Source organism: Pundamilia nyererei, unplaced genomic scaffold (assembly GCF_000239375.1).
Source record: "Pundamilia nyererei isolate P.nyererei 1_Seehausen unplaced genomic scaffold, PunNye1.0 scaffold00303, whole genome shotgun sequence".
In the NCBI taxonomy this organism is placed as follows: Eukaryota; Metazoa; Chordata; class Actinopteri; order Cichliformes; family Cichlidae; genus Pundamilia; species Pundamilia nyererei.
The window spans coordinates 448,416-471,339 of NW_005187704.1; the positions used below are offsets into that span (position 1 = coordinate 448,416).

At 41.0% G+C, this 22,924-nt stretch overlaps 4 protein-coding genes across 6 annotated transcripts in view; 3 read left to right on the plus strand and 1 right to left on the minus strand.

Moving 5' to 3' along the window:
• ciapin1 (cytokine induced apoptosis inhibitor 1) overlaps positions 1–1,910 on the minus strand; it is an 8,085-nt gene extending 6,175 nt beyond the window's left edge. Inside the window, 2 exon segments of the mRNA XM_013915434.1 lie at positions 218–380; positions 1,581–1,910. Coding sequence (XP_013770888.1) covers positions 218–374 — 157 coding nt within the window. The 5' untranslated portion in view covers positions 375–380; positions 1,581–1,910.
• Positions 1,911–2,314: 404 nt separating this feature from the next.
• On the plus strand, positions 2,315–7,766 carry coq9 (coenzyme Q9 homolog (S. cerevisiae)). The gene is made up of 9 exons (XM_005751207.2): positions 2,315–2,438; positions 4,249–4,474; positions 4,586–4,721; positions 4,812–4,954; positions 5,711–5,795; positions 5,876–5,980; positions 6,768–6,923; positions 7,141–7,194; positions 7,498–7,766. Exons 1-9 carry the CDS (start codon positions 2,381–2,383, stop codon positions 7,531–7,533), a joined length of 999 nt encoding a protein of 332 aa, XP_005751264.1. The 5' UTR covers positions 2,315–2,380; the 3' UTR covers positions 7,534–7,766.
• Positions 7,767–8,224: 458 nt separating this feature from the next.
• On the plus strand, positions 8,225–12,257 carry polr2c (RNA polymerase II subunit C). The gene is made up of 9 exons (XM_005751209.1): positions 8,225–8,451; positions 9,706–9,755; positions 10,014–10,082; positions 10,172–10,224; positions 10,613–10,741; positions 10,825–10,876; positions 10,979–11,147; positions 11,241–11,315; positions 11,829–12,257. The coding sequence occupies exons 1-9, from the start codon at positions 8,366–8,368 to the stop codon at positions 11,971–11,973; spliced, it is 828 nt and encodes a 275-aa protein (XP_005751266.1). The 5' UTR covers positions 8,225–8,365; the 3' UTR covers positions 11,974–12,257.
• An 803-nt stretch (positions 12,258–13,060) lies between these two features.
• LOC102203511 (diacylglycerol O-acyltransferase 1-like) lies at positions 13,061–21,717 on the plus strand. Of its 3 annotated transcripts, XM_005751210.1 has the most exons (18): positions 13,061–13,218; positions 14,458–14,642; positions 15,531–15,618; positions 15,707–15,747; positions 16,188–16,273; positions 16,416–16,468; positions 16,567–16,672; positions 17,124–17,219; positions 17,306–17,365; positions 17,442–17,545; positions 18,154–18,192; positions 18,845–18,886; positions 18,987–19,031; positions 19,127–19,236; positions 19,316–19,381; positions 19,481–19,568; positions 20,923–20,985; positions 21,250–21,717. In XM_005751210.1, the coding sequence occupies exons 2-18, from the start codon at positions 14,512–14,514 to the stop codon at positions 21,451–21,453; spliced, it is 1,422 nt and encodes a 473-aa protein (XP_005751267.1). In that variant the 5' UTR covers positions 13,061–13,218; positions 14,458–14,511; the 3' UTR covers positions 21,454–21,717. The 3 variants fall into 3 exon arrangements, with proteins under 3 accessions (XP_005751267.1, XP_005751268.1, XP_005751269.1); XM_005751211.1 differs by lacking the exon at positions 18,987–19,031; XM_005751212.1 differs by lacking the exons at positions 18,845–18,886; positions 18,987–19,031.
• The last annotated feature ends 1,207 nt before the right edge of the window (positions 21,718–22,924 follow it).

Consider the following 22,924-nt stretch of genomic DNA (forward strand, 5'->3'; position numbering starts at 1 on the left):
CACTAGGACCAAACAGAATGACCTCAGTTTTGCTGGAATTGCATCTTAGAAAGTTTAGGGACATCCAAGATTTAATGTCTTCTAGACATGCTAAAAGTGGCTTAATAATAGAGAAGGCATCGTTCTGCTTCAGAGGCAGATAGATCTGACAGTCGTCAGCATAGCAGTGGAAGGAAGTCAGAGCATGTGTTAAAAAGAAATGATCAGGTGAACTCACACAGCAGCAGCCTGTCCATGTTCTCCACCGCCACTCTGCCATCCGGACCGACGACCGCTCCCAGCTCCTCTGCGTACTGCTTCAGGGCTGTAGGTGTTGAAGGCTGAGCCCACACCAGCACCACATGGTCTCCTGCTCTGATGCCAAGGTCTGCCATGATTTCCTGGAGGAAGTGAACTCAAGTTTTTATACCTGAAAGTGCAGCATCAAAGTTTGTGTGTTTGAAGGTGTAGGTAATGACTACTGCAGCATTCCATCCTTTTGCTGCTGTGGCCTCCACCATGACAACATAAATCCCACATGTACTTGCACAAAAACAAAAAAGTAAATTTTGTAATTGCTGTTCTGGGAAAATCAACAGCAAGTGAACTCTTTCTTCCTGCTATCGTGTAGACTCTCTGACTCTGTAAACAGCAGCCGGGTCGAAGCTAAGCTGTTCATTAGAAACAAGCAGCAGTGGAAACAATAATGAAAAGAAACTGCAGCTTTGGTGTCTGTGGAGGTTGTAAAATTTCAACCCAAGGTCTGTAACTTGATGAACCAGCCAGGCTGCAAGAAAGGCCAAACTGGCATGTCTGTAACATTAAGACACAACAGATTCATCCAGTGCTCAACTCCACTCCCACTTACACAGAGTCTTGATTCTGTATTCTGCAGAAGCCTCTTTGGCAGCTGTTAAAGCTTCAAGTCTTTTGGAACATGGCTCCACTGGACTATGTGGGAATTGTTTTAAACTGCCATCTCTGTCTTTCCACGTGTTCTGTGAGCTTTAAAGGTGTATTTACCAAAAGCACAGGTACCTCATATTGTGTTCAAGCACTCATACATGACACACCATCCTCTCAGACATGCAATTACTCAGCGGTAGATGATGTTGAGGAAGCTTTAGGGGATCTGTCCTGGGCCGCATACCTCAAACCTGCACTGTGAAACATGTCTGAAAATTTTGTATTGACTGTAACGTTTATTTTATTCATATCCTACAGAACATTTGAAGAACAGAAGCTGACCCAAAGTGCTTCAAAGATGGGCACAATATCATTCGAGAATTCCTAAAAACACATTATCAATATACATGAAAGGCATGTTTTCTTACATTAACTAATTATTAGTTAAAGTAAAAATCACAGTAAAAATCAAATCAAAGGGGTATTTATATAAGTGTGAATCTTAATGTAAAGCTATTCTAATATAAACGTGGAAGTGCAAATGAGTGTAATAAAAAGCCTTTAAGATCCAATCAGAGCCAAATTACAAAATGTTATTCTAATGTTATCGTACAAAGGTCTAGAAGGTTCCCTGTCGCTCTGTAAGTGACAGTGAAGAGATGTGTTTAAAGTCTGCAAAACAGAAAACCGCTTACGTGATATACCAATAATTAGAGGTTTGTTCTTGACTCCGGTGTTTCAGGAGCTCCGAGGAGCAAACAACGTGACGCAGCACCGGCAGAGGCTCGTAATCAGCTCCTAACGACGGCGTGAACACCAAGCAGCTCCCGGTACACGGCTACCCGCAGTATCAAAGGCTTAACGTTTGTCTACTGCTCTTCTAAAAGGCCTCTGGTGGCAGAATTAACTAAAGAAACAAAACGTAAACCGATCCTACACGAAGACTTGCCTGCTGTCCTGATGGCAGTTAAACTCAGCTACAATTACGTCAGAGCGTGTTTCCGGTTCCTATTTTCAAAGTAAAGTATTTGAACCTGGCCCACAGGCTGTGTGAAGGTTCTTCATACATTACTTGACTTTATATGAATTAATTTAGACGCAATAGGTTTATGCTTACCTAATACAGGATAATCCAAAATATATTTTTCAAACCTTTTCATGGAAAAGTTTTTAACTATTAAATGTATTAAAATCACTTTTTTTTTTTTTTTTTTTTGCATAATTCGATGGTCTTAGTTTTATTGTAATTTACAGGCGTGATTGAGTTTAAATGTATAAACACTGAAAAAGAGTGTTCGAGTTTGGGAAATTAAACGCTCCATATGTAAATTTTAGCTACAATAATGGCCAAGTTTATGATTACTGGGACACAGACATGAAAAACACACACACAAACATACACACCTAATTCAGGCGTTTTATTTTGAAATGCTCTGACTGGATTTCCGCTGTGGGAGCCAGTCGCGCGGTGGTGACGCCGCTGTGAGCAGCTGATATGGCGGCGTTGCTAAGAGGTCTGCGGGCTGGAAGGGCACTCCGTGGCCTGAGCAGCGGTAAGAAGGGGTCACCGCTGGTTTTGTGACTATACCGGAGAGCCGGGGATACGTTTTCCAGAACGCGTGTCTGTGTCTGCGTTATCAGCGCCTTTAGAACGAGCGTTTTATTAGCGTTAGCTGATCGCGCCAAAGGTGATCATGAAGGACGATATCAGCAACAGGGAACTGAGTGTCGCTCCAAAAACGGGGCTATTAGGAGGTTTGTAGTATCCGGGTTGGCTCTGCCGGGCAGACCTCACAGGTGACTGCAGGGTAAACACGTAAACAGGTTCCTACACCGGGAGGGGGCGTGCTGTCTGCAGTTATACAAGCTGTCTGAGCGTTTCTAATGAAACCCCCAATTATAGCTCCCTTTTCCTCTATCATTGCAAGTTCTGTGAAACACACACACGTGCAGTCTCCTATCGGAGTCTATTTACGGTAAAGCTTGAGTATTTGTTGATTAGAGTTTGCAAAAAATGTACCAAACCGCACATTTTCCACTGAAATACACACTTAAACTATGAAAGCTATCAATCGTTTGATACCTAAACAACCTAATTTATACTGAGTTAGTATAGTAAATCAGTTTTAAAATGCTCCCGTTGGAATACTGGGGTATTTTTTTATAATTTGCCCACATTTTATTGGAATAATTTGATAGAAAATATATACAATATATGTAATAGTAATGAATAAAGCTAAGTCCATATGTCCTGTACTGACAGGTCACTTTATTAGGTGCTAGCACTGTGCTAGACCCCCTTTCTCCTTCAGAGGTGCTTTAAATCTTCATGGCTCAGATTCAGCAAGGTGCTGGAAACTTTCCTCTGAGATTTTGGTCCATGTTGACATGAATGCATCACACCGAGACTATAGATTTATCAGCTGCACATCTATGAATGTGTTCTACAACATCCCAAAGGACTGGTGACTGGAGGCCATTTGAGTACAGTGAACTCTTTTTATGTTCAAGAAACCAGTTTGAGATGATGTGACGTGTTCATCCTGCTGGAAGCAGCCATCGGAAGATGGTCATAAGGAGATGGTCAGCAACAATACTCAAGCTGTGGTGTTTGAATGGTGTTCAGCTGGTTTCAAGAAGCGTGCCAGGGAAATTCCCCCACCTTATTAAACCACCACCAGCCTGAACTGTTGAGACGAGGATCGACAGTCATCAGACCAGGCAACATTTTTCCAGCGTTGTGCGTTCAGAGATGTTCTTCTGCTTTTCACTGGATATTTTCTCTTTTCAGACCGTTCTCTGTAAACTAGAGATGGTTGTGTGGGGAAATTCCCAGCAGGTCATCAGTTTCTGAAATTTTCTCTCACAACAACCATGGTGCTTTCAAAGTCATTTTTCCTCCCATTCTGATGCTCAGTTTAAACTTCAGCAGGTCATCTTGACCATATCTATATGCCAGTATACACTGAATAGCTGACACATGATTGGCTGATTAGATATTTGCCTTAACAAGCAGCTGATGTAGTGACCAATGAGTGTAGTATAACAAGTATTTAGTGCAGCATTCTCACCAATATTTCTCTTAAGTGTAACAGATGGGGAAATAAAGTCATACCATGTGATAAATTGTACAGGTTTCACTGAGCTTGAGTTTAATGTAAATGTGAGACTTTGTACTGTGGTTTGTCACATTTAATCCTTTTTCTAAAAGTTTGGTAAAAGTGTGAACAACAACAGCACACACTGGGAGGAAAGTGACAGGCGATAGAGATTCGATACAGCACGATTATTACGAGAAATAGACAAGTACACCGTATTAAAAATGAATCTGTGGAAGTAAATCCATATATTTGTATGCTCCAGTGGTGGCTGCACCAACAGCAACAAACCCTCAGTGCGGCAGTCTGAGACGAGGCTTCCACTGTGCAGGGCTGAGGCTTCAGGATGAGTCCAAATCTGACAAGCCTCCCTCCTCAACCTCCTCATCCACCACCTACCATGAGCACTACCAGGCTCGCTCTGCTGAACAGGACACGGCGGCTTCTGCTTCCGATCCGGCAGCCGACCAGTCTACCGATCCAAACACCAGGTCAGTAATCGTTACATTAGTCACTTCTGTCATTCAACAGGAATTTTACAAGATGCTTTCTGATGTGGGAGAGCTACACTTCGTCTCACATTGCCGTTTGTCTTTGTGAAGCTACCAGGATCAGAGCGGGGAGCAAGATGAGGAGTATGAAACAGAGGAGCAGCTTCAGGCTCGAATCCTGACTGCCGCTCTGGAGTTTGTTCCTCTGCACGGCTGGTCGATGGAAGCTATCGCAGCTGGTGCTGAGGTGAGAGAGTAGTTCAAAGACTTTATCGTGTAGCCCTGTGTTCGTATGTAAGCTGCACCGTTAACGCTGTGGTTGTTGTGTCTGTACCAGAGTCTGGGTTTGTCTTCTGCTTCCACCGGTATGTTCGAGAAAGGATCCGGAGACCTGGTCCTACATTTCATCGCTCAGTGCAATGCGCAGCTGACGGAGATCCTGGCTGAACAGCACAATCAGGTCCAGCTGGGCCAGGCTGAGTATGTATACACAGCAGCTCACTTTGCAGTTCAGCTACACTATATTGTCACAAGTATTTGCTCTCTGCCTTCACAAACATATGCACTTGATCATGACATTATCTAAAACCTTTGATGTGTTGAAGCATTAAGAGTTCCTTTCACTGGAACTAAGAGGCCGAGCCCAATTCCTGAAAAACATTCCCACACTATAATCCCTCCTACACCAAACTTTACACTTTGCCGGTTGCCAGGACAGCGGTACTAGTCAGTCTGCACTGTGCTAACCCAGACTCATCCATCCGATTGCTAGACATGTAATTCATCTCTCCAGAGAACACGTTTCAACTGCTCGAGAGTCCAGTGCCGTTGTGCTTTACACCACTGCATCTGATGCTTTGCATTGTGCTTGGTGATCTAACGCTTGGATGCAGCTGCTCGGCCATAAACATATTCAATAATGCTCTCTGTGCACTGTTCTTGAGCTAATCTAAAGGCCACATGAAGTTTGGAGGTTTGCAGTGACTGACAGCAGCCTACAGGCCTCTAGGGACTTGATTTTATTTATCTGTGGCCATGGAGGTGACTGGAACACCTGAATTCAATGATTTGGATGGATGAGTGAGTAGTTTAGGGAAACTGTGCAGATTCAGCTTGAGCTCAGGTTTAATTCAGGTCGATTACTCACCTACGCTTTAGGCTGGAAAATAAAGCACTCAGCGGGACAGGTAATATGAAAAAATGTGAAAGATGTAAAATGACAGATTTCTCTTGCAGACCAAAGAAGACTGCAGATTTTATAAGAGACGCTGTAGAGACCAGACTGCGCATGTACATCCCCTACATCGAAACATGGCCACAGGTACAGCATGGAACACTGAGAATATGAGCTTCTGAGTGTGCTCACAGGTCAGGAAGCTTTACTTGATATTGTCTTCTCAGGCGATGAGCCTACTGCTGCTTCCCCACAACATCCCCGACAGCCTGAAGCACCTCTCCACGCTGATGGACGACATCTGGTACTACGCCGGAGACCGATCCACAGACGTGAGTGGATCCTGTCACCCTTCTTCTTCTTCTTCTTCTTCTCCTCCTCCTCATAGCTTCCTGTCCCCCTTTCATCACCACCCTCAAAATATCCGACCTGCCACCTCCCAGGTTACTGCCCCTATCGACACCTCACTTTGTCCTTGCTGGTGCACTGAAAATACTTGTTTCTTATTGGCTGGCAGGTGCCACTTGAGCATTTAAATAAAAACAGCGAATGATCGCTCCAGTCAGCAGATTATATCACAGATACTGTTTGACTAACAAAGAGAAAAAGAGGGCTAACGACCTTCTCATGAGTGATCGTTTTACTTTTTTTTTTTATTGATACATTTGTAGTAATTGGTAATATTTGATTTGTTTCAGTAAAGGTGTAACCTCGGAAAACTATTGACACCTGCAGCCGTAACACAAACTTCAGCCGTGCTTAAATTTGCAGGCAATGCATGCTCTCACACTGTGTGCAAGGACAAAATCACCACTATCACATACGTATTGTCTAAGCTGTAGCTAACTAAACAGCCCCATGTTGGCTCTTGTTGTATTTACATTTAAGTTTGCATGTTGCGATAAAGCAGTGCAATCATTTTCCTGGCAAAATCTAAAGAAATGAGTGGCAGTTCAAGGCTTTTGCACAGCACTGTTTTCTGGTGCAGTCTCCTGTGTGCTCTTCTTTAAAGCTGACCTTTTATGTGCCACTGCATCCGTTTTACTTACTTTACTTTTGAGTTTACCTTGAACTAAATGTGGACTAGGAGTAAAACTGCAGGACTCATTTCTGTTGTAGATGAATTGGTACACAAAGCGGGCGGCGCTGACGGGCATCTACAACACCACAGAGCTGGTGATGATTCAGGATTCCTCTCCAGACTACCAGGACACCTGGGCCTTCCTCGATAACCGCATCCAAGATGTAGTCAACATGGCCACCACAGCCAAACAGGTAGAGAGTTGTTAAAGACTCACTCCTGACTTCTTTTGAATGTTTTTGCAGAAGCACATCTTTAATCGCTTTGCAGCATCACCCAGCAACGATAATAACAAATAAATGACCTGAGATTTAGCGTTTTAAGAGAAATCATGTAAAAATGAGTCTTTATGTGACACCTGAACCTGTTCTTCAGCCATGTGTAAGCTGTATGTTCCACTTTGATGTGTAGGTGCAGTCAACAGGTGAAGCAGTGGTGCAGGGACTCATGGGAGCTGCTGTTACAGTGAGTCTTTTGTGTTATATTCACCATTTAAATTCACTCTTCTCATAACTTCTGCCACAGGATTAGCGGAGATACTTAAGTCTTCACCCTCTTCTTAGATCTGTGCTCTTAACTCTCACGTTCTTACCTCAGAAGCACATCACACTCTGTGTAATGCACTCATTTTGTACTGAGAAAGATTCACTCAGTTAGAATAAATGTCATAAATTTGAAGTACCATCTTACTAACATCCTGAAGTTTGACAGAATCTGCATTTTGAAGGAAACTGTGTTCATTAATGTCTGCACGCCTCTTTTTCACAGCTGAAGAACCTCACAGGATTGAACCAGAGAAGATGAAGCACCGATCCCCGCCGTCCACATGATAAGCAGAACTCTGAAATATTGGATTATGGCTGTTAATAAACAATAGAAGGAGCAAATTTGTTTCTGATCACCTGCAGAAACTCTCACCCGCTGATCCTTTCACTCTCCTGCTCAGATCATTTTTTCCTTTGTACAGAAGGACACAGATCTGTAATTTAGTTGTTGAATCAAGTGAAAGTTCAATAAAATGGTAATTGTATATTTAACTTTTTTTTTTTTGGTTTGTCTTCAGTTGTGAAATCAGTTTCCCACTAAAGAACTACGTTTCAGGTCAAAATCACTATATTTTACTAGAGCGAAAACCCTGTGCCACCAGAATGATTTGAAATGTTCTGCAGTTAAAGTTTTGTATATAGAGACTTTAAAGTGTCTGATTTGGGACGTTTGCATTAATTGTAATTGGTCTAACTGTATTACAATGAAAAAGCAATTTTGAAACGTCAATACATTGTCTGTTAATGTCTTGGTTTGTCCACCAATCTAAACGCTTGAAATATTTGTTTTAGATTAATATGAGACAATAAAGCTCTTGCCTGAAAAGGAATATGCAGATTATGTTTGCGAGCAAGTCAAACTTGAGAGTTTGTGCTTTTGTTTTGAAGAGGGAGCTACCGTCGTCTGTAACCCGGTGGTTAAAAGAAGACCCGCCTTCGAGCCTCTTTTGACCCAATCACTGTACGCGTTTACATCTCGAGGCCAATCAGCGCCTCGTAAATATTTCCGTGGAGGTCTTCAAGCAGAAGCAGCGGTAGTGTGAAGGGTGTTGATAGTGAAACGTCTAGTTTAGCTTCATTTAGCTTCAGTAATGCCGTATGCTAACCAGCCAACGGTAAAGATCACAGAGCTGACAGATGAAAATGTCAAGTTTGTCATCGAAAACACGGATTTGGCGTAAGTACGAGTATATTTTTCCTTGTGCAGTGTGTGAGGAGGACGAGGGCGGCCATTATTCTCAGCACCAAAACACGCCGAGTAACAGTGTAAAGCTGCTTTCGTTTAACTCGTATAACTAATATTTAATATACAATATAATTATTATTTAAGTGTATGTTAAGCTAGCTGAATGTGGAAGTAAACGCAGGTGCTTCACATTAGGTCAAGTTTTTAAATGGGTCTTTAGTCTACTGTGAATGAATTACCATTTAGGACAAAGTTACATAAACAAATAACCAATAAATAAATACATAGGCTGTAAAAATAAAGAAATATAAGTAGATAAGTCAAATGGGCTGGTTTACTGCACAGTAACATTTATTCCATTAGTTTTTTATATTTTCCAGCGTTGATTAAAGTGTACATTCTCTATTAAGCTTTTTTTTTTTCCCTTTTTTTTTTTTTATATAAGGAAATGAAAATTCCTAAAGATTAAAGTATTTTCCTGCCTTTCCTTTGTTAGATTACCAGATTTAACTGGCAGTCTAACAACACGCCAATTAAAGCTGAGGAAACTTCATTGGACACTATCTTAAAATTTAGTTTTCTTTGTCTTGTAATTCTGTAAAATGTGTTTTGTCTGATAATTAAAAGAAACATTTCATTGATTAGGCCATCAATCATAAAAAAAAATCAGCTGTTTCTTGCTAGAAGAATATTTCCTTTCTTTAATTAGTCTCCTGATTATTTTCTCACTTCAGTGACTGTTTCACAGCAGATCAGCTTTCCCTCTCTAACTTTGTCTCCATATTACTCAGTCTTCAATGTCCCTCATAATTCAAATCTAGCTATCCATCAATTCTAAGCTTGTCCATTATAGTCATTCCAGATAAAAATCTTAACGCCTCTGTGACATCACAACGTGAAAATGTTGTGAAATTTCTTTTAATGTCTGAACAGTCCAAAATCTGAAAATACAGAGTTTGCTGATGTTATGACTAAAAAATGCCTCTTTGATTTAAAATAAAACAAAAAAACTTTGATCAGTAATCAGCATCAGTAATAGTTTGGTATCGTTCGTCACTGGAAGCCCTTTTAAATGTTTGTATAATTCAGCCCTCTCAGTCGCAGATTTCAGGTGATCTTGGACTATTAGAATTCGTTCTGTGAAGCTCACACCTGATAAAAACCTGAAAGCACAGTCTGGAGTTTAAGGGGGACTTTAACGGTGTGTTATTCATCTGAAACCATTTTTTCTCTTCTCTTTTTCAGGGTCGCAAACTCCCTCCGCCGTGTCTTTATGTCGGAGGTTCCTACAATAGGTACAGTAGCTTTGTGTGTGTGTGTCGTTGCTTAACATCGCTAAGTTCTGGTGGGGTCCTCTGTACAGTTATATAAGTAAGTTCTATAAGTAAGCAGTCAAGTCTCAGCTGCTGTTACTACATGGAGAGCGAAACAATACAGATATTGTGTTGGATAAAGTTGTGTAGCTTCACCAGAACTCTGGGGAAAGCGCTCAGTATCAAACCCACCTCAGCGAGCCTAAATGACTGACTTGCGCTGCACTACTTCATTTCCAGCCATCGACTGGATCCAGATCGACGCCAATTCGTCTGTACTGCACGATGAGTTTATCGCCCACAGAGTGGGTATGTATGAGAGCGTGTGTAATACCTGTGGCAGTGCGAGAGATCAAAGAAGGCTGCTGTAAAAACCTGAGTGTTTCCTGTATCTTCAGGGCTCATACCACTCACCAGCGACGACATCGTGGACAAAATGCAGTATTCCAGGGTAAGCAGACATTTGTAGCACGGCCAACCACAGTTTCAGTTTATCCTTGTTTCTCCAACGTATTTTTAAAAGCTTATCTGTGTTGCCACGCTTGCTGTTCAGTGGACACCTCTCTCTTGTTTCCTGCAAAAACTCCTCCTGCCAGATTAGAGTGCCATTCCTGCTCGTGAGACTCAGAGATGCTGTTCATAATTTTCAGACATTTGTGGTTTCTACACATGATTTGTCAGCTGCCTGTGACAACATAAACAGACTCGGACTGGTCATTAACCTGATGGTTCCCTGGTGTGAACGATACATGATATCAGATTGTGAACAAAGCCAAGAGCTTCCTAACTTTTGAATGCGGGCGCCGGCTTTAACACCACAACGTCAAATTCTCCTGCAGGACTGCACCTGTGAGGATTTCTGTCAGGAGTGCTCTGTGGAGCTCACCCTGGATGTTCGATGTAACGAGGACCAGACGCGTCACGTGACCTCGCGTGACCTGTTGTCTAACAACCCCAGAGTCATCCCGGTGAGGCTTTTCTCCTTTTTCTAGGATCGTTAGTTGACTGGAAGCAGAGGTGAAGTTGACTGTGGTGCATTGTGGTTTTCTAGGTGACTTCCAGGAGTCGAGACAACGATCCCAACGACTACGTCGAGCAAGATGGTAAAGCTGTATTCACGAGTAGATACCGACTGCTGAGGTCTCTGCCTGGTGTCTGTTTTCACATCACTTCATAAATGTTTCTTGTACTCTGATACCACGCAGACATTTTGCTGGTGAAGCTCCGTAAAGGTCAGGAACTTCGGCTCAGAGCTTACGCTAAGAAAGGTTTTGGGAAGGAACACGCCAAGTGGAACCCAACAGCGGGGGTCTCCTTCGAGTATGACCCCGACAATGCACTGAGACACACAGTTTATCCACGACCCGAGGAGTGGTAGGTTTTCCTCCCAGTTGGGCTCATCTAAAAACTACATTGTTAACGAAAAATTATCATAAAAATACTGACACCAAATGCACTGATTTCCAGGCCGAAGAGCGAGTACTCAGAGATCGAAGAGGACGAGTTTCAGGCCCCTTACGACCCCAACGGGAAACCGGAACGGTTAGCAAAGAGCTTCATGATGTTTTCTCATCTTTATTATTCTGCCCACTGGGATTTGCATTACCTGACCTTAGCCAGAAGGATCTAGGTCTGTTTTGATCCCTGAAACCAAACAAAAGTTTCCTGAATTATTTGAATCGAACATTCACACTAGTGTTTCCCACTGCATGAAAATGTCCTGAGGCAAGCCTATGAGGAGTGTTGCATATTTCCACCCTAAATATTCACAAAGACATCAATACACAGGCTTTTGGAGATGGCCAGAATCTACTGTCAATAAAGAAGCATGAGATGGCTGTGATCGCTTACCTTCTCTTATTTTTGCTTGGTCTACCAAAACGAGCTTGAAATGAACTCCAGACACAAGCAAAGATTAGCACGTTCAGTACCGTGCATGTGTTTTAGGCTCTGAATGCAATCCAGGAAGTTTCAGACTAAATTCTGAAGTTGAATGACTTTGACTTTTATAAGGAAACTTTGCACGCAGCTCGGCTCACGTTTCTCCCTGCACAGGTTCTATTACAACGTGGAGTCATGCGGCTCCCTGCGGCCAGAGACCATTGTCATGTCAGCGCTGGCTGTCCTGAAGAAGAAGCTGAGTGACCTCCAAACCCAGCTGAGCCACGAGATCCAGAACGACGTACTGATCATCAACTAAAGGACCTTCCTCCACACCAGCTTGATCTTCACATCCAGAAATGGCTTTGCTGTGTCCTCCCTGCAGGCTGGCAGGATCACTGAGATCTGATCCATTAAAATGTGGGTTTTGTTTTCTGGTCATAATAAATAAATTGAGTCTCAGTCACTAGAAATGTAAAATTCAATGAGTTTGCAAGATCATTGCTTAATTTGGAGTTTGAGCCAAATGCATATTGATCTTTTTTGCTGTCAGTGTAACACTTTAAACTGTTATTTTTCCTTAAATGTTCCTTTTTTAAATAAATATTTTCTAAAGGAAATTCTTTTTTCTTGAAGTGTGCTTATTTCAGTTTTTCTGGGCTTGTGAGAACTAACCTGCATCTGCAGCCTGTGAATAAATATGTGGTTTTAATACCATATTTAGCTGTTTTTAAAATGATATATTTAATCAAGGTTAAATGTAATTAATTAGGTCTAAAGAGTCGGAATATATAAGTGAAGGCGTACAGTTCTTTGGGTGCTGAGTGGATGAAGGGAAAAACGTATAACTTTTTTCATATAAATTGCATCAGTTATTTCCTCAGTAATGATCGAAATGAGCAGTTTCAGTATTAACAGTTACACATTTAGTTATCTGACTTAAAACATAGTAATGTTTGGTTGGCAGGAGTTTTCTTCAAGTCATTTGGGAGAAAACTCATTTGGGAACCCTGCTTTCTATTTCCCCGCTTTTTATTTTACACCTTTAAACTTGGATCAGTTCAAGGCTTTATTCCCAGACAACTCTTTGATTTTTATGCACAAAGTTAATCATTTGTTAACAATCCCTTTTTGGTACAGGAGAAATGAATGTTTTAAAGCGTAACAATTTCTGTAAACATTGTTTTATGTAAAATGTTTATCTTATGAATCTCTGCTGTTGTGACATTTACTGTGTGCAAAATATGAATTGGATACTGGAGGAACAATAAATGGCATATGTATATAAACCACGGGCTTCCGTATAAGGCACCAAAATGACAATTAATCAATCAGACTACAGGCCTTTATTTTGGCATCTCAGAAATTAAATTACTTTAAGTGGGCTTTTATTTTGAATGTTTCACAATAAAAGGATCTCGTGGCTTCACACCGAATAGCACCTCCTCAGTCCTCAGAGGGCTCAGAGGTCAGACAAGCTCTGTGTCGGGCAGTCAGCTGACAGGCGGCGGATGCTCTGAGATGTGGACCTGGTAGAAGGATGCTGCACGCGGAGGATGACGCGGTAGGACGTTTTTCTTTCGCTTCAGAAGGTCACACCGAGCTTCTTTAGGAAATGCGGAAATTAAAAGTTTGACTTGTTAGCACCCGGTGTTGCAGTGGTTGTAAAACGAGTTGGTTAGACTGACTAATGTATTTCAGGCAGCTATTTCATTCGGCGTACATTTTATCGACAAGCAGCAACACAAAAATGTAACCTCTTGGCTTTTAAGCATAAGATGTCTGCGACAACGGGTCGTTTGAGGGAGAAAGGACATCTAAAGTCTAATCTCTCATGAACTAAATGGCTTAATAATAATTTTTATACTTGCCGAATTTTCACAAATTGAACTTAAAGCTCGTGTAAAGGCTAAAACTTCATCTTACTTAATGTTCACCCGCGTATACAAGCAATAAAACACAAAAGTGGTAATCCACTACAGCGATTTGGTTGGAATTATTTTCTAAGATGCAGTTTGCATTTAAATGATCTGATGATGCGCTCGTATTTTCTGCACAACCTGCAGCCTCATTGTCTCAACATGGCAAAGATTAGAAAGACAATAAATCATTGCAGAAAATTTTAACAAGTACAGTAAACAACTGTGCAAAATTCTGGAGTCAATCATGTGTCAGAATTCAAAAACTTTGAGGAAACTGCACAGGATGGGTAGGTGTTAAGGGACATCCTGTCTCAATGAAGGGAAACAGGAAATCTGAAATTTTTGTATATGGAAGAGTTCAAAATAGAAGCCCGACAATGAGTGTGTACAGCCATCTGTAAAGCACGTGGAGGCTCTGTCGTGGTTTGAGCTCCATTTCAGCCAGTCGTGTTGGAGAAAACTGATGGAAATGCAGAAATGTACAATTACATTAAAATCCACCATGGAATACCATCTGGAAAACATCTGATTGGGAAAGGTTTTTATTTTTTAGCATGACAGTGATCCCAAACACACTGCAAATGCAGGAAAGCATAACTGGATATAAAAAGCACCCATTGGAACAATATCAGCTGACCTCCTCAGAGCCCAGTTTTAGGATAGAATAGAACAGAAACTTTGATATTATTTAAGCAGTGTACGTAAATAGGAATTTGCAGAGTTTGGTCTACACTTTATTTCTTGCATGAAATTCAGATAAAAATATGACACTATGTAATATTTATGTTTATTCTTTGATCATCTTAATATTTCAAATCAAATATTTAATAAGAGAATGTTATTTGTGAGAGTTAAATAAATCTGTTTTCTGACTCTTAAAGTGGACTCAAACATCTGTAACCTCCACCTCGGTGGACTGATCCTTGGAGTTAAAGATGGCTTCGATGAGGAAGAGGTTCTCCTCCTCCTCAGTCGAAGAAGACGGTATAAGCCTCTGTGATAGCACTTCCTTTTCTACATTTGATCTAACCAGTGAAGAAGAACACCCCTACGCATCTTTGCTCTGGTAAGCTCTCTGCTGCTTTCCTCGTGTCTCCATGTGGCAGATGTATGACCTCACCAGCAGATAAAGTGTTCACATATTTAACTCAAATAATAAAAAGCACAAATAAAAAATTATGAATGCATTGATTTATATACGTGTAAGGCATCATATAATAAAAACTCACAGAACCCATCAGACCTGGCTGTCATTGTGCAGAATAACTGTTCAGGAGGATAGCGTGAAACGTAGATGAGGAATAATACTTGACATCTTGGTGAACAAGTAACGGCACACGTTACAGCAGGCGTGGCCATCTAATTCTGAAGCTCTAATCTCACACACAGCTTCAAAAACCCTCTCCTACGTCTTAAAAGCTTCAAAAGAAGGTGATCGGTTGAACCATCTGTCTTCTTGGTCCAAAATGTGAACACTGGCATCCTTGAATCCTTGAACTTTGGTGGTGGATAACAACTACACCGACCTCTCTGACATTGTGTTTTCGTACCGTGTGGTCTTTGTGGCCCATTGTAGAGCCAAAACACCCTGTTTCATAACTACACAGAGATCATCCCGTTAAATACTTATTCAGCACCATCATTACAAAATTAACAGTTAATGAATAGTAAACCATCTTCAGACTCTTGAGTGTCACTTTTAATTCAAAATCCTCTGAATTTGGGCTAAAATATATTAAACACACTCAGATGTAGACATGTTTAGTTTCTTTATATCCCAGGGCCTCGTATAACCAACAAAAAACCATCAGCTGAGTGGTTTTCCATTTGTTTACCACTGGAGGAGACCTGGAATGTTTTTGCGATGCAGTCATATTAGAGCTGACAGGATAATATTTACAGGAAAAAACAAAAAAAATAAGCCTGATGAAGATGAAAATGTGTTTATGTGCAGCTGCCACAGCATCCAAGACTCTCTGCTGAGCTCTAACAGCAGCTTTACCGGATACAGAGGCATCCTCAACTGGATCATCATCCTGCTGGTTAGTTTCTCAGCCCTGCCTTATCATTTGTGGAAATACATTTAAGATTTTGTTGAGTTATAAAAACGCTGTCATTCTGATTTTTAAGGTCCTGACTCATGCTCACCTGTTCTTGGAGAATTTCATACAGTGAGTATAACTGGCTTCTGTCCTTTTTTTGGTTTGAATTTTCAGATTTGGTGGACTTCACATCCATCTATAAAACAGACCCTTCACCTACAAACACACTTGCTTTTTTGTAAACCATTAAAGTTTCATGTTTAGTAAACCTCCCATGCTTTACTCCAGTGTAAAATCTATATGCTGGGACTCTGTGGGCACATTTAGTGGAAGAAAAGCACGAGCACTGCGCTTCACAACAGCACAACACACTCTGAATCTAGAAGACTTTTGGATGGTAATTTGTGAGGAGAAACGCCACACTGAATGTGTCACATGAACATATTAAAACCTCTTGGTCTAAAGACCAAGAATTTCTATTCATTACAGTATTTTTTTCCAGTTTAAATACATCCCTGCTCTCTGTTTACTGTTTACTAAAGCTTACTTTGTTTTCCTCTTCATAACAGACATGGATTTTTGATAGATGTCAAAAAGGTTTTGGGACATCTGATTGAGGACAACTGCAACTGGCCGTCAGTCATCCTCATTCTGGGTGAGAACCATTGGTATCCGTAGGACTGTGGCAGAGAAACAAACACATCATGAATGATACAGGATTACTTTCGAGTAGAGAGAATAGGTGTCTCCAGCAGCACACTTGTTGTTGTGAATGAACAAATTTCTTATTTTCCCAGCTGCCAACACGTTTGCTCTGATAGCTTTGCTTCTGGAGAGGTCCCAGGAAAAGGTGAGAGCTTATTATTTTCTCTTTTAGATGTGAAAGGATGTATCTTTCCAGAGAGGGACTTTTTGACACAGAAAAAATAACAAATCTTTGTTTGTCAGGCAATGCTGTCTCTCTCCAACGCACATCGTTTACACCTTACTAATCTGGGGCTGCTGGTTCTATTTCCTCCTGCTGTCATCGTACACGAGCCTGCAATGTCAACAGGTAACTTCAAACCTGCATCATATTTACTGTAATCCAGACCGATAGATTTGAGTTCCCTTATAAAATACAGTCATTGGCCACTTCATTAAGTATACCAGGAAACAGATTCAGGTCAGATTTTGATCCATGTTGACATTCAGTTTAATCCAATTCAGTTTTATTTATATAGCACAAAATCAAAACAGTTGCCTCAAAGCACTTTATAAGCCACACAAAAATACAAATAAAACAGAGAAAACCCCAACAATCATTTGACCACTCTATGACCAAGTGCTTTGGCAACAGTGGGAAGGAAAACCTCCCTTTATTAAGAAGGAGACCTGTGGCAGAACCAAGCCGCCTGCCGTGACCGGTTTGGGTGAGGGGAGGGGATGACGTGACAGCATCGCACTGGTACTGCAGATTTGTTGGACTCCAGGACTGAAAAGCACGTTTATGCTTTGTCCACCAGGTGGAGCATTTTTCTCTCTCTTGTTCTACACTATTCTGGGGATGAAGCTTTATTCCTACCAGGAAACAAATCGTTGGTATCGTCTGGCTCATTTAGGTATCTGTGCAACTCTAAACTTTTCATTGACCCCATCTCAGAAGAACAGCAGCTGCTGCAGCTTTTTGCTTCTGTTTTATTTTTAGAGAAAGAGCAGAATGGACCTGCATCACAGAAACACCACAATGAGCATCTGACATTCAGAGGTAACAGCTGCTTCATTTCTTTATAGTGACTCAAAGTGATGTTTCAGCAATTTTAACTCTGTCTTTATTTTCTCAGAGCTCTATTATTTCCTCCTCGCCCCCACTCTCTGCTTCCAGAGGGGCTTCCCCTGCTGTCCCAACGTCCGCATTAATAAGCTGCTTCACAGACTGATAGAAATGGTGAGCTGAACACTGGTGCCATTATTTTTACACAGTATTGTTCTATGAGAGAGGAGAATAGAAAAAGTAAAAAGGATTAATAGCGCTGATATGGATGACTCAGTTTTCTCTTTACAAGTCTAGACTTGAGCGCTCCGTGGCGTTCTTCCTCCTCTGTTGGCATGGTAACAAAACGAGCGCTAACAAACCTTTTTCTTGGATAGCTTCAGGCCCTTTAATCAGATTATCTTTGAACCTTTAACCAGAAGTATTGTATTTGCAATACTTTGACACTGCACAGGGGATTTTCTGTCCCCGCTAATGTCAGTGTGACTGCTCCTGATATAAATCCTTGTTGTTTCGTTATTTCTTTTTCGTTTGATTGTATTGTAGTCTCTGCTGCTCCTTGTTCCTGTCTTCTCTGTCTTTTCTCCTGTTAAATGCTCTATTGTTGGAGAGAATTTGAAACGTAAGGACTTAGCTACTACATTTTAAAGTCCCGACATCTAAGATTTGTTTTGTTAGCCACATTAAATCACGTGTTGAATATTTGTCTTTTTTCTAAACAAAATGTAAAATTATTGTGCACACACTACATGGGATAATTAAACATAATTTTCTGTTTTTAGGTGGTGCTTGTCCAGATCATGGTTGGCATTGTGCAGCAGGTACAGCAGATCGCTGAAGTCCTTTCTTTGTTATACAGTAGCTTAGTATCACTGCATTTATGTGCAGACCTTTCAGGGAGTCTGGCACTGCACGGCTGTGAGAGCATGTTTCACTCTGGAGGTTGATTTGGGGGGTATGTGTGAATTAGGAGCAGCACTGATGATGACAGATGCTATTGAATGTACTCTGCTGATACATGTTTTGTTATGTGTCCTCATCCTTTAGTATAACACCAAGAAGTTATTTCCTGGCTATAACCTCTCATCACGTACATAAAAATGCACACATGAAGAGCATTGATCACTGTAGCATTTACAGTCCACTCGTCGGTCCCATGTGCACAGGGCGTCAAGCAGGCACTGGGCTATGACCTCGGGAGTTTAGAAAACTGCGTCATGACTCTTTATCGTGTTCCTCAACCCGTTCCTCATTGGTGTGGTTGGACATGCTGTGCCATTATTGCAGCATTATTTGAATCAAAGTGACAACAGTGCATTTGATTCACCTCTCAGTGATTTTAATGTCCTGTCTATAAATGGGTAAAATCTTCAGCTTGTATTTCATGGAGTAGGGAGTCATGGAAATCGATGACTATTATCTTCAAGAACCAAGTTGAATTTCATGATTCTAGAATCCTTTGTTTCCTTCTAGTGGATTGAACCCATCTTCCAGAGATCAGAAATCTCATTCTCTGTAAGTGAAACATGATCTTCCGAAGTGTGCTCATTAAAACAAGGGCAGCTCCCACCCTTGCTGAATCCACCCTTCTTTCTATTTGTATACTTTTATCCAGAGCATGGCCATCACTACGAGGGTGGAGCACCTCGTGGGGCTGGTGGTTAGTGATTTCTTTTGTCCTTGGTCCATGATACTTAGAGATAAGAGTTTGTATGTGTGGCATATTGGCATTGCTAACACATACTTTGTTATCAGGCACCGACCCACTTCCTCTGGCTCCTCTTCTTCTTTTTGACTCATTCATACCTGAACTTCTGTGCAGAACTGCTGCGCTTTGGTGATCGCCATTTTTATGGAGACTGGTGGTCAGTTGTGCAGAACATTTACTGTAATTTGTGTTAATTTTGCATCTCAGAATTAATGCAGTTTATATTTTATATACAGGAACGCTACAACTTTGATTGCTTTCTGGAAGAACTGGAATATTCCCTTTCAGAGGTGGTGTCACAGGTATTATCAACATTTTTTGGTCTGTGTGCTTGAATGTTTGACATGGGTTGTTTTTTTTGTTTTTTTTGCTTACATGTTTTTCTTTTTATGCATAAAAAGACACATTTACACTCGTCTGGTGGAGAGGAATGTTTCCCCATCACATGCCGAGTTGCTGGTTTTCCTGATGTCTGCTGCGCTTTGTGAGGTACAGTCCACTCTTCTGGCATCTTTGGAAAGGAACTATCAATGCTTCCTTACCTCCTTTGGCACAGGATACATTGCACCCTCGCTTATGGCAGTATCTGATTCTTACCTTACTGGTCTACAGTATCATATTTGAGGTGCTAGAGGACCATCGTTGCAACTATAGAGTGTAGGGCTTGAATGTCAGGGCCTTGGCTTTATTTTAGTCCCACAAATCTAGCATTTAATAAACGGGGAATCCAGCACAAGTTACAGCAATCTAATAATGTTCAGACTAAGTTTGTGCAGAACTGGCCAGAGACACTGTAAAGGTGAATCAACATCCAAGGGCCACCCCTGCTGGTCATTAACCAGAATGCAGGTTTAAGGAACTTCTGCATTTCAGACCCAGAAGTTACCTCTGAACGATCTCATATACTCCAAGATTGCAGGTGACCTTTCAAGGACCAAACATTGATCTTTAGCCCCAGAAACTTTGGTTTGTGTCCCATGTGAAGCTAAAAGTAAATGTGGAACTATTTTAGACTCTCTGAACTCGTGTTTTCAGATTTAAAAATATCTGTTTTCACACTTTGGTTAAGTTTTCGCTGTAAAACTATTTCTGGCCTTTAGGATTCTTATGAACTGACTTTACATCAGTGACAGACGCTGAAAGAGTTTTTTTTAAACGGGTGACATTTCTTAAGATTAATATCAATGTTATTTTGTTCTCATTCAGATTGTGCAATATTACTTAACAGTATGTTATTGAATGTTTGTTTCATTCCCCCATCATACGCTGCTACTCTCTTTTTATTCATTGCACAATACTATGTCACTTTTTTTATAAGCACCTGCACTGATTGTTATGTTATTTATTTTACTGGAATAGTTATATCGTCACTTTGAGTTGTTTGATATTATATTTGCATTATGCTATTGTATACTACTGTAAATTACTGTATCCTACCATTCTTACTGTATATTATTATATATCTTTATTCCTCTGTTCCTCTGTCTGGTAATTAAGTGAGATTTATGACCTTGTTTATAACCTACAAGCTGCATGAAACACACAGCAGTCAGTGTGAGATGAGTCTTTGTAGTCCATCAGTGGACATTGTAGTTTCACCACAGCTGACCCACGTCAGTGACATCCACCGTCGCTTTATTAGGTAGTTTGGTTTCTGGAGTCGAGTCAGACTTCACATTTTTTCTTGACTTCGTGATTTTTTTCTCCCACTGGGGAAAAGGAAAAGAGATTAGAGATTAGGATTGAATTGCAGCCCACTTCTATACAATAAAATTAAGCTGGTACCTCTGGATAAACACCAGTACTAATGAGCCGTGATGGTTCTCTTCTCTCTCCTACACAGTATATGATTGCTCTGCCACTGCATAGCTGCCGTCTGTGGATCTTTCTCATGATGGTGTTTGAGGTGAGATTATTGCACTGGTGGCAGCTGCTGCTGTATGGGGATCCAACTTTATCATTCATGGATGAATTTTATGCTCTTTTATTTAACAGTGTTAACAAATGCAAAAAGGCTTTAAATGGAGACATAGATTACACACTGAAATCTTAGTCCTAATAATTAAACCTGATCCACTTTATTGTTTTTGGCCTTCCACACCTAACACAATGCACTATGTTATTATAATCGGGGCGTGTCTTGAGCTGACACCATGTCTTCTTCTTGCAGCTCTTGGTCGCAGTATTCCTCCGAAACTATTTCCAGGGAAACTATGGCAACGGTTTAGTGTGGCTGTTCCTGCTGCTGGGCCCTCCTCTAGCTGTGGCCACTTACTTTCACGACCACTACGTCAGCCTCCGCGTTAACCGTCAGCATCGCCCGTCACAGTCACCACCAACATCAGAGCGGAGAGTTTTCCTGCAGCTTCACTGACTGAGTGAAGGCAGTCTAGCAGATATTCCTACACTTTTGCATTTATGACTGGGCTGAGAATTCATCTGTGAGGCAAAGCTGCACATGCCTGATGTTTCACTTCAGCAATACATATTATTCTGTGTACACCAAACCTGAGTTATGCTACTATGCATATACATCATGCTGATATTATTGGAATAAATGACTGTTTAAGGTTTCGTTATTTAAATTTGTACATTCGTGCTTTCTGAATGTGGACAGCAAAGTGAGGTGGTGACTCAGCTGCAATCAATTTGTAAAGCTCTTCCTGATGTGACCATTCCTGCTGTAATCAAAGTTGCTGCTAGGACGCCGCCACGTCAACGTGTGATTAAGAGGCCTTCATTTATATAAGTTCACCGAATCACAAGAACCGCAGACTGCCTCTTCTTATGTGAGTGTGCACAGAATCTGAAGCAGAAAGCGAAGTTCAACAGAAAGTTTATAACTTCCATCATGATACTTGTTATCTCCGACTGAGGTTTTAGGTTTTGTCGAGGCAGCTAACACAAAGAAAGACTGGCGCTGTTGAATTTTGTTTGTAGTATACCCCGTTACTTGTTCAGGCTATTGTTTTCAAATAAAGCCATCTGAGTTACTTAGCCTCATCTCCTCTCCTTGTCGTAGATCCTAGATGCATATTCCAACATTCCTATCAGGTTCCTCTTCTCTGGAGGTTCTTTTGTGGATTAACATTTGCCATCTGATAGGAATACAGCCTGTTCAACACTAAAATCACCTGCTCACTTGCTGCCTGCTGCTGGAGGACACAGTTACAAATTCCCACTTGCGCAGATATGTACTGCTCCCGTTAGCTGGTTCTCAAGACCTTTCAAATGCACTTACCATCTGTCATGAATGCAAGTGAAAGCAGGTGGACTCAAAGTGCAAACTTAAACAGTACAGGTTTAAACAGTTTGTTAATCAATCAGGATATTTACAGTCGAAGGAGGAGAGTGGGAGTTGGGGTAATGTACAGAAAATAAAAATTTCAAACTTATAACTTTTCATGCACTTTCAAGATATTGTTTTCAATTTTGGGAGACGGTAGACGCCAAAAACAGCTGAAGCTGATTTAATTTTGTAAAAAACTGGGTCATGGTCAAGGTCCCACCAAATGTAGAAAGTACTAAAAGCTTTATATTACCCACAATTTGTTAAGGATCGTCTTCAAACTTCATAACAACATACTAGGCCGTGGGGGACATGAGTACAAAGGTTGGCTAAGCATTTGACCTCGAACAAACTTCATATTTTTGCAGTAGGATTAGAGTTTTGTGTCTCCTCAAACCAGGGATCATTCAGAGCTTAGATAAAGATGTAAACTACATAGAGAAACACAGATTTAATAAAAAGTAGGGGGCATGCTTTCCTCATTCCATATTTTAATATTTTCTCATGCTTTGTAAGAAAGCAAGACGCCATATATATATATATATATATATATATA